Raw genomic sequence first — 15,173 nt, 5'->3', positions numbered from 1 at the left:
TATTGTTTTGGTGAGTTAATTTTAAGGAACACGTCCATTACTGCTTTGGGCACTTGATTTTTACAGCCTATTGGGCTTCCTGATCATGCGTGGCTTTCATTTGCACCACATAGCATGAGATACTGCTTGTCATAGGCCTACAGCTGATGAGGGTCCCTCTTCGTATTTCTCCTATTCCTCATCTCTCATGCTTACATCGAAAGTATCACAGCTTGGACTGAAGGTACTTAACAGCTGTTCACACCAAAATTAGTAGCTTTTTTGCATGAGTGACTCTATAGTCCCTTTCAAACACATCATGATGTACTGCGTCGTGGCTTGGCCAGCAGACTGATAAATAAACCTGAGTAATTTGGCATTTTCTTCTCCTTCTGAGTATTCTCTAAAGATGTTCAACTTCCCCTTAACCTGAAGGAGCAGCACTTGAACTGCAGTGTGGTTGTGTTGCTGCTGGTCTCTGCTTTGCTCAGAACTCCTGCCTAGGTCACTTGAACAGAAACGGTATCGATAGTTTATGTTGTCTTCAGAGGACTACCTCAGCTTCGGCAGTGAACTAGGAAGGCAAAGGATGTTCAGTGATGACTGGCAGCAAAATATTCCCAGCTTAGTTTTGTGGTACATAGAAGTTAGGTGTAGATGTATTTTCCGTGTGCTGTAAGTGATCCGCTGGTGTCCAAAGCTGTTTCCAGAGGCACAGTGGTTAACTGAAGCACTGGCTCACAGCTTCCCCCCAAAATACCTGTGTTCTATCCATGTCCACCAATGGAAACTACTCTAGTGATACACCATGGTTAGTGTGCATGTTAACACAAACAGATGATGTTTGGTAAAATAATTCACTCTTTCTGCTGTCAGAGGATGATGTAACTGTGCCCATCTGTTTACCAGACGATCTTATATCCATACTTGAGGCTGCAGCAAACGAGTATATACTTCTCTTGTTTTCCAGGTTCATAAAATGATAGCAGAGTTCAAACTGATTCCTGGCCTCAATAACTTGTTTGACAAACTGATCTGGAGAAAGCACTCGGCATCAGCCCTCGTTCTGCATGGACACAATCAAAATTGTGATTGTAGCCCAGTGAGTAACTTTTTAAATTCTGTAATTGGATTTTTATCCTATCATATAATTCTGAAGAGTTGTACTGAGTAACCAAGTGCTTGTATAATAAATGAATTGAGATGTGGGAGCATTCAGATTTTTGTGAATTACTGTTTTCACTTAAGTCTTTATCTTTGGCTATCTAGCAATTTAGCAGAGGGCAATTTAGCCTTTCCCCTCATCCCTGGTTTAGGAACTGGGAAAGGGGTTAATTCTGTGGTCCCTGGAGGCCAAAGGTAAAGGATGATCAAAACTTAAGGAAGTGATAGCTAGCAGGTCTAGCAAGGAGAAGCACAGAACACAAAATGGATCACAGTCAAGTTTTTTGAGGGGTTGGGGGGTTTGTTGCTTGCTTTTATTTATTTATTTCAAACCTAGATATTTTAAATTCATCAATACGGTGATGAGCCTTTTTGCCTTTGCAGTGAAAAGAAATTATTAACCATTAGATGCATAGGCTTGGAGGCAGTCTCCACTTCTGTTCTATTTTGGGAAGCCTGCGAAGTGCAGCCTTCTCCATTTCTGCAGGTCACTTGCTCTGCTGTCCAAATGGGTTTGATTGGGATAGGTTTTCAATTCAGCTGTTTCATGTCAGCTTGGTAACTACTAATGTCCAAAAATACTAAAGCGATTATTTTTTTTAACGTTCTTGTCTCTCTTTTAGGACATTACTTTAAAGATACAGTTCTTGAGGCTTCTTCAGAGCTTTAGTGATCACCATGAGTGAGTATGAAGAGCGGTGGTAGGTTGTGGCTCCACGGTATTGTTTGCCTGGTTGCAGTTACACTGGGTGTCCTAGGCACCATGCAGGCTCCGTGGAAATGGCACAGTGTACCATCCTGAAACTAGACTCAGTCAGTCACGTACCTTTTAGCTCCTGCCGTGAAAAGGCTGAGGATATGCTCTCTGGTGGGCATGTCTTACTATCTTTGCGAATGATTAAAAACAGCCCATTTTGCTTCATGTTGAAATGAAGCGAAACATACATATGATGAGTTAGCACTTTCTGGCTGAAGAAATAAGGGGGCAGCTTTCATGCTGCTGTTCATCTGTTTTCTCTCTGAGAGTTGGTAGTGAGCCAGCGTGCTCACAAGAGTTACCTGTACCCTGTGGGGACATGTTCAAGTTTAATTCAGAGTGGAACAAGCATGAAACAAAGGCCGTTGGAAGACCAGGGTGAAATACAGCGTACCTCTGAAGAGGCTAATCAATAGTCGTCTTCCTTTGTAAAAAGGCTGGGAAGACATGACTGCTGTCTGAATGACAGCAGGGAAGAAGACCTGATTAAACTGGATGGGAAAACGTTAGGAGAACAATTACCTGTCAGCTAGTCATTGGGAAGCTAGGTTGGGAATAGGAAGAAAGCTTCTGTCTGCCTTCAAAAGGCATACTTACAAGGCTCCAGTCTGCTGGAGTAGTTTGAGTAATGCAGTTTGCTTGGGTTTTTGGATTGTTTGGTGTTTTATTAATGCTGTACTACCAGCACAGTAGTACAGATGCTGACTTGTAGAATCGTATCTTGCATTCTGTCAGTGCCCTGTTCCCCTAATTCAGCCCTGCGAGGTGGTACCCGATTCCTTACAAACATCTGCAGTTGAGGCATATTGCGCTTCTTGCCTAGCTGGTCATATCTGCAGCCGGGGTGATATTTTTGCATAGATTTTATCTAGTACTGCTAGATGTGCATATTGGAAGTATCAGCCTTTTCGATTGCGGAGTATTAGCTTTAAGAATGGGGAGCTGGACATCTGTAAACATAAGGAGAAGGCTGACCTATTGTAAATACTCCATGGAAGACATTGTTTGCCTAGGAGTCACTCCAGATTTTCCAATAAAATCTCTTTAGATTATGTTCCTGCTTAAGTGGCTACTACAAAGATCTCAGGCTTGTTTAAACAGAAAACAGCTTTCAGCTGTTACATTTGAGCAAGTGGAATGTGTGGAATCTGGTTAGTGTTTTTTAAATAAATAGTTACTTGAACTTTCTATGAAATCATAGATAAGCTGAGTTAGCTGAGGACAAGACGAGAGCAGGTACTTTATGTACTAATGTTAACTTCAGTAAAATTTGTGTATAAACCAAACTTGTGGAACTGTTTATTGCATGGAGAGAGAGGCTGTATTTTCATTACAGAAACCTGTTGATCCAGATCAAAAGAAGCTTCACATGACAGCCTCAGTGGGCACTAATCTGGAAGATAGTGTTTGAAGCAAGAAGGCATCCCCATCACCTTTCTGGTCTAATAATTTATCTTCTGTGTAGTTGCTATGTTTTGATGAACAGGTTCTCTTTGCACACACTCATCACTGCATCCTGTGCTCCCTTCGTTTTCCTGAAAATAAATCTTTGCTGTCTGGTTTTGAGCACTTTGAAGTAGGAGGGCTCTAAGGGAGCACACTGGCCTTGGGCAGGGAGCTTGTCAGAGGGAGCCTCTGGACTACGTTTCTACTTTGTCAGACTTGTTCTGCATTTAATTTACTTTATAGATAAATTAATTGATTTTCATTATGAAAAGCTTAGTATTTGATAAACAATTTCAAGCAGATTCCTTGGGGTTTATATGCATTCCTTTTCTGATTTCTGCATTTCATGAAATTTTTAAATATTTCCAGAGTAAACAGTTTGCTCAGAGTAATGGAATACCAGGATGATCAAGTATTCTTTTGCAGTTTCTGCTTTCTGAGATTTATTACTGATCAGAGAGCATGGTCACTATAAGGCAGAGAAAACTGTAGGAAGCTGTGAAAAAGTTTCCTGTTTAAGTCTTCTGAAATGCAACAAAATGTTGCTGAGCAAGTGTCCACAAGCAAATATTTACAAAACAAACTATAAGGTTCTGAACAGGTCAGCAAAAAACCCACGACCTCAAAAGCTGGTCAGTGCTGAAACTTGCATTTGGTAATTTTGGAGGTTTACAAAACAGCAGCTAGCTGGGTACCTTGGGAGCATACTGTGGTGGAGGGGAGTAGAGTGTACGTGGCCGTGAAGAGCTAGAGAGGCGAAAGCTGATTGCCTAGTCGTGCAGCCCTCACAGGCGCGTAGCTTTACTCTTTGTGGAATTGCACGTTCGTCTGGTTCTTTAAATTCATCATATTTTTCTCCCCTACTCCCCAACTGTCTTGCTTTAGGAACAAGTATCTCCTTTTAAATAGCCAAGAACTTAATGAGCTGAGTGCAATCTCCCATAAAGCCAACATCCCTGAAGTTGATGCAGTTGTCAACACAGACAGGTGAGTAGGGATAGAGGGTTTAGGTCAGCAGCTTCTAGCATTTTGCAGGCACTTATTTGGGAGGTTTGATGTCACCTGTCTTGAGGTTCTTCTGCCCACCACGCTTGCTTTGATTTCAGTGACGTGTTTCAGTGGGAGTTGTCTAGGTTTGTACAATATTCATGGTCCTTAGCAAATCTAAAGCATGCTTGTGGTCAGAGTAAGACATTTTAAAAACAAAAGCAACCTAAAATTGGGGGGGTTGAGTTCATGGCCTAGACTTCATTATAATGTGCTAGGTCTGCCTGTCTGCCTGGCCCTTCTCACTGCAGGCATCGCAGACAGACCTGAAAGGTAAACTGGGATCCCTGTAATGCATGAATTGCTGCTGCTAATAAATCTTAGTATTGAGATTCAGGAGCAGTCTGTGCACACGTAATGTCCATTTGCAGTCTGCATAAACAGATCTAAGTGTATCTGCTCAGAGTCTTTATTTTAAGAGCAGCTAATAACTAGAATAAGCTAAATTAGATTAACATGTTAAACCACTTACTCAAAAAAAGCCACTAGAGATTCTGTATCTGCTACATTGACTATTTTGATTTAATAAGCTCTTTAATATGTGATTCTGATGTACAAACCACACAACGGTGAAACACTGTTTGCAGAATTTAGTTATCAGGATACTCCCAGAGTTACCAGCAGAGGCTTGGTCTGCACAGAGCAGATTTACCTCACTTCAAAAGGGAATTCGCTAAGAGGATTTCTAGATTATAATTATTATCGTAATACTGTGCCTAATTGGGAAGAAATGGTGTCTGTATTACTCAGATCCTTTTCTTCTAAGCACAGGTACCTTTTTGGCTTTGTTCAAAAAGGAGTAAGTATTTAGAGGGGAAAATTCACCCTCTTAGGAAAGACACTGAAAGGAAGCAGATCAAGGGTATAAACAGCTTTTTCCAACCTGCAAAGTTCCTTATTTCTCTTGAGTGTTTTTTAAGAGCAGGCTGTTGTGCTGCAAGAAAACCACTTCCCACAAGGGCTTTGTCAGCTGGCTGTTGGTACCCAGCAAAGATTCCGATGCAGTAGGTTGTTAACCTGCATCTGCTGAATGTGCATGCTGGGGTGTGTTTTGAGTAGAAGAGTGCCACTTGGAGCATCTTGCTCTCTCTCTGCAGGATGGTTTGTGCAGCCAGGCAGGCAGCATTGCTCCGTTTCTGGCCTAAACTTGGTTTCTTTTTCATCCTTGGCATTTTGTTGCCATGTTGCTTTTCTTGATACATGAGATCAAGGCATTGCTTCTGCACAAGCTTACTGTAGTTCCACAGCCTCTATACTTTTACTACTACGTACAGAAGGTGGCTAAGTCATGTAGTATGTAGGTTTCCATACTCCGTTCTGCCTCCTAAATGGAACTTAGAACTTCCTTTACATTTCTTGGGCAAAATGGCATTGTGTTTCTTTCATTCCGAAGCTTAAATGTCTTATATATATTTTTTCTTTATCCCTTAATTCCTACGAGCTGTGAATTGGTATTTCTGAAATCATTAAAATTTTGAGAGAAAATGAATAATTTTTCTTTAGGATTTATTTGGAAGTCATGTTGCAGGTATTGCAGATGTTTACCAAAGGCAGGCAGGAGAACTCTTCCACTGGTAGTACTAGTAATAAAAGTTAATGAATATGTTTGTACTGTATATTTAATGCTGGGATTTTGATCATTAAAAGCTCTGGAGAAGAGGCTGGATTTGGTGTTCTACAAGGTTACAGTGCTTGCCAGCCCTTCCACTCATGCTGTAATTTCTTCATGTGCTTTAGGAGTCTTGTCTGTGATGGGAAAAGAGGTTTGTTGACCAGACTGCTTCAGGTCATGAAGAAGGAACCAGCTGAATCCTCCTTCAGGTGGGTTCACTTTGCGCTGTAACATGCCTTTTTGAATTGATTGGGAAGTTGGTTTGTTTTCATACAGCTTCTAGCAGTTGAAAATAATTGAAAATCGTAAACTGTGAAAAGATCTGGCTTTGTTGCACTTGGCTATCATGGTAGTGCAGGTGAGGGAGAATGCCAAAGCTTGCATTGGACCTCAGACTCTCTACAGTCTGTGATTTTTCTACAGGATCAACATACTCGGATTGAAGGAAGCAGATGACAAAATTTGATTTAAATTATAGTTGTGATAGAATACTCCCCTTGTTCCAAAATTAAAACCTCATTTCTTCTATTTCTCAGGTTTTGGCAGGCAAGGGCAGTTGAAAGTTTTCTGCGAGGCACCACCTCCTATGCAGACCAGATGTTCCTGCTAAAGAGAGGACTCCTGGAGGTAATGAAGTATATGTCAGACTTCCTCTGTAATGTGTCTCCATAGCAATCCAAAAGGATTTATCTGTCATGAATTCAAAAGGGGGTAAAAATGCCGTATTAAATATTCACTGGGAGTAGGGCAATTTTTGAGAAGTATTTGTGAATTCTGCTTGTGGCAACCAGGTGTGGGGTGGTCAGTTGTAGAGCCGGCATCACTGGGAAGTTAATTTATCAGAAGACACATCTGAATCATTGTCTTCAGTTCTGTCATCTAAGAACTAAACCTGCAGATAAATGTTTGAAATTGTGATTAGATCAGTCTGTGCTGTCGGCTGGCTTGGGTTAAACTGTGGCAATAACATGTTTTCCTCCCTTGCCAGCATATTCTCTACTGCATTGTTGATAGTGAGTGCAAGTCACGAGATGTGCTTCAGAGTTACTTTGACCTTCTGGGAGAACTGATGAAATTCAATATTGATGCATTCAAGAGGTTCAACAAGTACATCAACACAGATGAGAAGGTAAATATTTGTAAAAGCTGTCCCCAGTGGGTCAAATTACATGCTCTTATAACCAAACGTAGCACTAAAACTCTGATTCATTTGCTGATTTTGGTGTGATTATTGAGCTTGGTGCACGGTACAGACTGAGGAGTGAGCTGCCAAAGTCTTTTCACAAGCATGTATGTTGCTGCATACACTCGTGTTTTCAGAAGTGCTCCCAGCTGTTCTGAGTCAGCAAGCGCTGAGCTGTTCAGAAAACATTGCCCTGTTATGTGATTAGGCAGGTCGAAGGTCAGGGCTCAAAAATGGTAGAACATTTCCTGTGAAGTCACTGGGGCTTGGGTTAAGCTGTAGTTGTGCACATTGAGACAGGCTCCAAAAAATCTTACTGGAGCTGGAGGGGGTGAGGGGTGTCTTCATGGAGGTAATTTAAAATATTCATTAATATTTGATACTGCATAAAGACCTATCTTACCTTGGATGCTGTTTGAACTTACAAACATTTTAAGAAGTCATGGCTGATGCAATTACCTGTAAAACTTAGTTGCATATGGAGATCAGGAATGGGCAGCACTCTATGCAGAGTGGTTTCATGCTCTTGTGCACTTTGTGTATATAGCATCAACTGCTGGGTAGGTTTTGAATGACCTTATACTCTTGCTTATGTTACTGTAAGTTCTCCCTGATTGCTGTTAGATCTGCCAGACCTTGGGAGAATAGAAGCAGAGATGTATTTAATGAAAGATGTATTTAATTTCAGGTTGTTTTCTGGTAAATGAAGTCACACATTCTAGAGAATCCATTTTTATACTTTGTGTGCACTTCCCATTTATTGATCTATAACTTTTGTAACTCTCATTCTGTATGATTCCCTCACTGTATTCGTCCCTGGCACTGTCTGCTTGTACAAAATAAGTGTAGAAAAACAGAACTGGAGGAGCTACAGAGGCCAGCAGCCATGCTGTCTTGTCTCCCTCTTTCAGAACAAATAGTGTATAAAATCTTGGTCTCATTGAAGTGAAACAGCTTCAAAAGAGATTTTAGTGGTGCCGGGGCTTTGGCATTTTTTCTGTTCCGTAATGTTTTTAAGGTACTTGCTCCAGGGATCCTTTGGTCAGCCCTCAGTGCCAGTGTTGGCTTGGATTGGATGAGGCAGGGCTGGGAGTGTATATCTCTCTCCTCTTACTTTTATGTTATCTCTAACAAGCGTAATCGTAGAATTACAGAATCGTTCAGGTTGGAAAAAACCTTTGAGATCATCGAGTCCAGCCGTTACCCCAGCACTGCCAAGCCCACCGCTGACCATGTCCCCAGGCACCGCATCGGTGCGTGTTTTAAACACCCCCAGGGGTGGGGACTCCACCACCTCCCTGGGCAGCCCGTGCCAGTGCTTGGCCACTGTTTTTGGTGCTTCCTAATATCCAGTCTAAACCTCCCCTGACCCTGAGTGTGTTGGTATGCAGAACCAAACTTCTGTTTCTGAAGGGAAGGGGAAATTGTCCACATCTGTGAAGCCTTATGCTGGTGAAATGCATGTTTTAGGTGCTCGTGCTCAGAATTCAAGGTGCGGTTTCTCCAATAACCTTCAAGAATTGTACTCTTTCAGTGTCGAAAATCTGGAGAACGCTAACTGTTGCCCTACTTGCCAAACCCTGCTTATAGCTCTTCCTACTTGGGTTCCCCTTGTGCCAACAGAGTAATTGATTCAGTACACTTCTTGGTCATACCCTTTCTGAAAAGGGTATGAAATGCTGTTCCGTCAGACCTCATTTGTGAGTGTTCATGTAGGATGAATTTTTTGGTTTGTTTTTTAATGCAACACTGAAAAATACTTCTCTTTAGTTCCAGATATTTTTAAATCAGATCAACAGTTCATTGGTTGACTCAAACATGCTTGTTCGCTGCATTACACTGTCCCTGGACCGATTTGAGAATCAGTCTGATGCTAAAGGTAAAGAATAAGAAGTGAGGGTTGGGGGTGGTGGTGTTTGTGGTGAGAGTGGTTATCTTAAGCCTGGGATTTGAAAATGTTGGGTTTAAACAGGGAAATGCCACCCTGCAGGTTCGTTGCTGCAGTCTGAGCACCAGTTCTCACGGCTGTATTACTTGGACCGATGCGTCTGAACTTTAAGCACCTGATGATTGTCTCTTTCCTCTTGCTGCAGTCGCAGAAGTCCTGTCAGAGTGCCGCCTGTTATCATATATGTCCCAGATGTCCATGAGAATGTCCTTTCTTTTCCGTCTCATTAATATTATTCATGTACAGACACTTACACAGGTAAGGAGCTGACGGTAACTTTGCAGTTACCTTGCTGATACTGTGTAGTGATGAACTGGGCTGGGAGCCGGGAGCAATGTGGCTTATCTTGAGGAGACCTGCGTCCCTTCTTTCTTGGTACGTGTAGGAGCACCTCCACTGCATGCTTACCACAAGCACATTTTGTAAGGACGTGTACAACAGATGTCTTGATTTGGGCTTTTTTTGGTTGGTTTTGGTTTTTCTTTTTTTTTGACCTAGAGTCATTTTTACTTTTAGGAAAATGTCAGCTGTTTGAACACAAGTTTAGTTATCCTAATGCTGGCCCGAAGGAAAGAAAAGCTACCTTTTTACCTGCGCACTTTGCAACAGATGGAATATACAGAAAAATACCCAGGCTTCATCCTGAACAACTTCCACAGTCTCCTGCGATTCTGGCAACAGCATTACCTCAACAAGGATAAAGACAGCACCTGCTTAGAAAATGTATGTGAACCTCTTACCATAGCAAGAATTCCATCATAGCAATATCTACTAGTCACCTAACCAAAATGGGAAGGTGAGAGGTTGCGAAAGGAATGAAGGAAGCAAGTTGTGCCCCCAGTGTAACTTTCTGTAGTGTTTTTCACACCATCTCACCCAGTAACGGTCCCTTCTACAAGCAGTCACGCTACTACAAGGTAGCGGGGATTCCTTGCAGACAAGACCTCAGGTCTTGGCTCTGGTGCACAGAAGTGAGACTTGCCGATGCTGAGTGGGTGTGAGGGACAGGGCTGGTGATGGCCAGCCCTGCACAGGGGTGTAGAGGCAGGACAGAATCCAACTCCCAGACTAGTTAGCGCCTTAACCAGACTGTTCCCTCTCTTCCTGGTGTGGCAAACTGTAGGAAAAGTATCTGATGTAGCTGCTAGGGGAAAGGCAGCTGCCTGTGCAAAGCAGCCTGCAAGTTTCCACTCCGGAGCTGGTCTGCCTTGGGCTCTGGCAAGATAAAGAAGTGACCCATGACGAGAAGGCAGCTCCCTTGTATAGGCTGTAGAAGGCTGAAGTGAGGTTGCACAGGTTTCTTCCTTGGCTTTTCAGTGGCTAGGTGGCAGCTTTAACAGGTTTTTAACGTGTTTATGGAAAAGCCCTTCTTTGGTGTGCCCGTACGCTGCAGTGCACAGCCCCGCGGCTGTGGTTTGAGCGCAGGGCAGGCAGCCTGCTGTAGACGAGGTACCTGAAAAGGAGCAGTATTACGGCTTTGGAAGTAGTTAAAATAGAATAGGGGGCTTCGATTCCCAGAAAGGGGCATGATGGAGGAAGAAGCTGCACTGAACGGTGCAGGCTTGTAACGTTTTTCTCAGCCTTGTCTAGCCCAGCACTCTTCCTGCTTGGGTCAGTGCTGGACTGGGCCAGCTGGACCCGGGGAGCAGCAGGGTGGCGCGAGGCCTGCAGCAGCCGGGCGCTGTGTCGCAGCTTTCGTGCCGTGGGTTGACGCGCCCACAGTGCGCTGGGCTGCCGGGCGGTGGAGGGGAGACGCTGCCAAGGCCAAAGCTCTTGGCCACTGCTGCGTTTCAAGGTTGTGTTGTGCTGTGCACACGCTGCAGTGCTTATTGTGTCTTGGGCCACTCGTGGGGTGGAATGGAATAGTTGTCTGGTGTGTAATGGCTTTGAGTAATACGTGATGTGGTGTAGGGCTGCCGGAGAGGCCTTTCGGCCTTAGGAGAATGATGGAGGAGGGGTGTGAGCAGGGAGGGTGCGGTGTCTTTGTGTCTTCCCCAGGAGTGGGAGCTGCTGCCAGCACTGGCTTGGTCTGCAGCACCGCAGTGTCCCAGTTTGTGTTTGGATCAGACAGCGAAGGAGAAGTTTGGGCTTGTGTGTGTGCCCTGCTGGCGGGCAGCCCTGCCTGCTGCCCCGCACAGGCTTGCCGGGGCGCTGGTCACCCCGCGCTGCTCTAAGCAGGGCTGTCGTACCCACGGGTGCTGGGAGTCCCTGCCCGTAGCTGGATCGTGGGAGGCTGGTCGTGGAAGGTGCAGGTGGTCCAGCACCCAGCCCTTCTGCTCCGTGCCCCAGGGAGGGTGGGCTGAATGGTGAATCGTGAATCGGGGGTGTTAAACTGCCTGGTTGGGGAAGCCGGGCTGAATAGGAAGCAATTTTCAGTTCCCTCCTCTGAATGCCTTTGGGGTGTGTCTTCTGCTGCGTGTTGGTGCCTGTGGACCGTGCTAACCAGCCTCTTCTCTTCCCACAGAGCTCTTGTATTAGTTTTACCTACTGGAAAGAGACTGTATCTATACTGCTCAGTCCAGACCGGACATCCCCCTGTGCCATAGTTAGCTACATCGACGAGGCATATATGGACATTGACAGAGACTTTTCTGAGGAGTAATTCTTCGCTCTGGCTTCTGATGGACAGCGCTTGGAGGGTACCTCGCAGCCCGTGGATTTTCAGGGATACGCTGTGTAGTGTGTGTGTGCGTGTGCGGCTTGGAACCGTGGAGCGTTACTGCATTGTCAAAACCCCAGCCCCCTCCCGGTCCCCATCTCTGATCTGTAACGGATGAGACTTTGAAAGCTCACTGGGCAGCACATTCAGGGATGTATCTTCCAGTTGTTCTGGGATAAAAATAATCACCTGCAAAAACCAGCCTCTTTATTTTTTCCTCTCTTCTAGTCCAGCACGGCTGGTCAGAGATGTTTTTGCTGACAGATGAGGATACTCTGTATGTGCCAATTTAATTGTGGCTCTCTTTCACGGCTACCAGAATTAGCAAGTCAAAAAGCACAGAAATTGCCCTCCAAAGTGAGGTCCAAGGAGCCAGTCTGACTGGGACCCTGACACACCAGCCATGTGCAGAGCCACCACGAGGACTCCCTTCAGGTGTAACTGTTCTGTTGGGGTTTGGAATCAGGGGTTTAGGGTTGGCTAGAGTGTGAGTGTGTGTGTGTGTGTGTGTGTGTGTGGTTTTAATTCCTGAGAGCCCTAGCTCCAGTCACCTCTTTACCATCTACTTTTGGATCATTTGGTACTAAATCTTGTCTGTTTGTGCGTTAGGAGAGAACCTCTGCTCCTGCTGTCTTTCCTGCAGATCCTTCCCACCTGAAGGTGTTTTACAGTGCTGCGGAGAACAGAGACATTTCGGCAGTGGTGGAATTGCAACAGGGGTTGGCTTTTTCACAGAGCGCTAGCATTAAAATGTACTAATTTTTTAAACTTGCAGCTTGTCCCTTCTTGGGTAACTAATCTGGTTTTAAAATCCTTTTCAGGACCATTGCTCTTGACGCTAACCTGCTATGCCTGGAAGTCTTATGTCAGTCTCTGCTTTCAATCCTTAATATCAACACACACATTAATCTTGAAGTGCAATATTTACTGGAGATGTCAGTTTTTTCCTGAATCTATTTTAATCAGAATGTGTTAAATGCTGGGAATAAACACTCCTGGGTGAAAGTAACTTTGTAGGGTATGTTGGGAAAGAGGGAATCTGGTTTTGGCAGTGCTGATTGCCAAACCTGCACGTGCCCTGCCTGCTCACCAGTGTTAATTGTATTGCTCCAAGACAGTCAGATTCCTAGGAATTAAATACAGCCTGAAGTCCTGAGCCACTGCATTTAAGTTAAAAAAAAAAAAAAAAAAAAAAAAAAGTCTTGCAGCTCCAGCTAAAAGAAACCAGTTTTCTTTGAAACACGCATCTGCATTTTTTTAAATTTTCTTAACTTATTTGATGAGATGACTTGACTTTCAGCTCTGTCCAGGCTCTGGAGAGGGACTGGTGGCGAGGATGTCCCAGAGCTGTAGTGTTTTGTCTCTAATCGTTGCCAGCAGAATGAAACCCCCTCTGAGGCTCCCTGCGCTGGGGCCTGGATGAGTGCATGAGGCTTCCAGCCCCAGGTGCAGGACTTGCTCTCTAAAGGTCACCCCTCTCGCTTATCTCACACTTTGTCCTGCTCTGGACTTGCAGTCAGTACTTTGCTTGCAGGGTGGTCAGAGCTGCTGAGCTTGTGCATAAACCTGGAGCCTTGCAGGAGCTCCTGGCGATCCTCACATCCCTCCCTGGGGGGCCGAACCCCCTGAGCAGCCTCTGCCCCGCTCCAGTGAGGTTACCCTGGTCGCAGCCCTTGTGGCAGGGAGCTCCGTGCTGGGGCAGCTGCAACTCTCTGTTCTTCATCAGGTCACCCTCACCCTGCCCCCTACCTCCCTGGAGCTAATTTCTTTCTCATCTGTACTTTTTTTGTTCTTGGGTATTTGTGTTTTTGGTGTATCTTTGCTTCTTCTTAACTGTAATAGATGTACACTTAAAATAAATGCTTCAAATTAAAAAGCTTTTAAGTTAAGGGATGCCTTTTCCATAGTCTAGTTAATTGGTGCATCCAGTGATTGCTGCTATCACGCGCAGATCTCTCGCATCCCGTGTTTGTGCAAGGTACAGTTAGGGGCCGGCTGTGGGGCGCAGCCGCCTTCTGGCCGTGGGGGTCCCCCGTGGGAGCGGGGGTCACTCCTGTACCCCGGCCCGCTGGAGGCGGCTGGGCTGGCGCAGGGCGCAGAGAAACTACGTCGGGAGCGCGCTGGGCGCCAGGGGAAGGGCGCTGCTGCGCTGGGCAGGGGCGCGAGTGTGCAGAGGGGCGCAGGCAAATTTTAACTGGGGACCACAGTCCCGTGGGCTCGTCTGTCCATGCCAGATGCCTCAAGAATCTCATTTTGAGAGGGACCAGACAGCTCCGTCCTTCATCCTTGTTTTGTCTCATTTATGGAGAGCAGGGGAGGAAGGTGCTGGGCAGAGGTTGCAGCAGCTGCGCGCCGGGAGGGGGGCTGAGGCGGGGCCCCTGTCGCTAACAAATACTTCTGGAAGTCTGCACTATCCCCCTGGATTGCTGAGGTTCGTGCTGCCCAGATTAATGCCAATTTACTAACTGCAAACGTATTAAATGGAAACTATTAAAGAAATCTATTTTAAAGAAACGAGTGGAGGTGTGTGTCTTTGCCGTCCCTTTGCCACCACCCCTCGCCCTGCGGCCCGGGCTCTTGGTGCTCCCCCAGGAGCAGCGGAGGGGTGAGGGCTGTGCTGCTCCCCTCCAGCTGCGGGGGCCGCGGTGGTTTGGGGGGAGGGGGAGGAAAAGGCTCTTTTCCTAAAGCCTGGAGCAAGCTGGGGGGCAGCCCCCCTCCTGCCCCTGCCTGGCTTCAAGCTCTCTCCCCAGAGCCCGGCTTGCCCCCCCTGGCCCCTGCAGCAGAGGCAGGGCCCTGGTAACCCTCTGACAGACAGAGCGGAGCAAGTCCTGGCAGATCTACGTTTATTCACGCGGTGCAAAGCTGGCAGCGGCTGTTGCAGCCATTTGCCTCCAACCTACGGCGAGACGGGGCAGGGCAGCTACTACTCGTGCTGGCAAAAAAACCAGAGGGGCTGCGGTGAGAGCCTGGGCCCGGCGCAGGGAGCGCTCTGCCGCCCGTCGTCCCGGTGAGGATGGCAGCGCCGCAGGGTGCCGGGCAGGATGCGGCCGTGCGGCCGTCCCTCTGGCTCCCGCGGCTGGGTGGGCTTACCTTGGAGGCGATGACCTCCCTGGTGCGGGCGCGCAGCTTGTTGACCTGCGTCTCGGCGATGTCGGCACGCTCCTCCGCATCATCCAGCTCGTGCTGCACCTTGCGGTACTTCACCAGGTTGGAGTTGGCCTGCTGCTCCTGCACGGGGAAGGGCGGGCGCGTGGGGCGCAGCCGGGACACCAGGCTGCGAGCTCCCGTGTCAGCCCCACGGCCCCTTGAAGCCGTCACGCGCAGCCCCGGGGAAGGGCCACCCTGTCCTCGTCCCCAGCAGGGCAGCAGTGGGGACAG

At 46.4% G+C, this 15,173-nt stretch overlaps 2 protein-coding genes across 2 annotated transcripts in view; one reads left to right on the top strand and one right to left on the bottom strand.

Moving 5' to 3' along the window:
- TRPC4AP (transient receptor potential cation channel subfamily C member 4 associated protein) overlaps positions 1–13,684 on the top strand; it is a 38,863-nt gene extending 25,179 nt beyond the window's left edge. The window contains exons 10-19 of the mRNA XM_055814234.1: positions 950–1,081; positions 1,767–1,825; positions 4,232–4,333; positions 6,131–6,214; positions 6,542–6,632; positions 6,994–7,134; positions 8,959–9,067; positions 9,282–9,394; positions 9,653–9,859; positions 11,601–13,684. Of these exons, the coding sequence (XP_055670209.1) occupies positions 950–1,081; positions 1,767–1,825; positions 4,232–4,333; positions 6,131–6,214; positions 6,542–6,632; positions 6,994–7,134; positions 8,959–9,067; positions 9,282–9,394; positions 9,653–9,859; positions 11,601–11,738 (1,176 nt within the window). The 3' untranslated portion in view covers positions 11,739–13,684. The remainder of the gene's footprint in view (positions 1–949; positions 1,082–1,766; positions 1,826–4,231; positions 4,334–6,130; positions 6,215–6,541; positions 6,633–6,993; positions 7,135–8,958; positions 9,068–9,281; positions 9,395–9,652; positions 9,860–11,600) is intronic.
- A 937-nt stretch (positions 13,685–14,621) lies between these two features.
- Positions 14,622–15,173, bottom strand: part of MYH7B (myosin heavy chain 7B) — a 28,713-nt gene continuing 28,161 nt past the window's right edge. Inside the window, exons 41-42 of the mRNA XM_055813436.1 lie at positions 14,886–15,023; positions 14,622–14,727 (exon numbers count right to left, since the gene is read on the bottom strand). Of these exons, the coding sequence (XP_055669411.1) occupies positions 14,719–14,727; positions 14,886–15,023 (147 nt within the window). The 3' untranslated portion in view covers positions 14,622–14,718. The remainder of the gene's footprint in view (positions 14,728–14,885; positions 15,024–15,173) is intronic.

This window comes from Falco peregrinus, chromosome 9 (assembly GCF_023634155.1).
Source record: "Falco peregrinus isolate bFalPer1 chromosome 9, bFalPer1.pri, whole genome shotgun sequence".
Taxonomy (NCBI): domain Eukaryota; kingdom Metazoa; phylum Chordata; class Aves; order Falconiformes; family Falconidae; genus Falco; species Falco peregrinus.
Note: the sequence above shows the minus strand (reverse complement) of the source record. Positions and strands in the feature narration are given on the sequence as shown.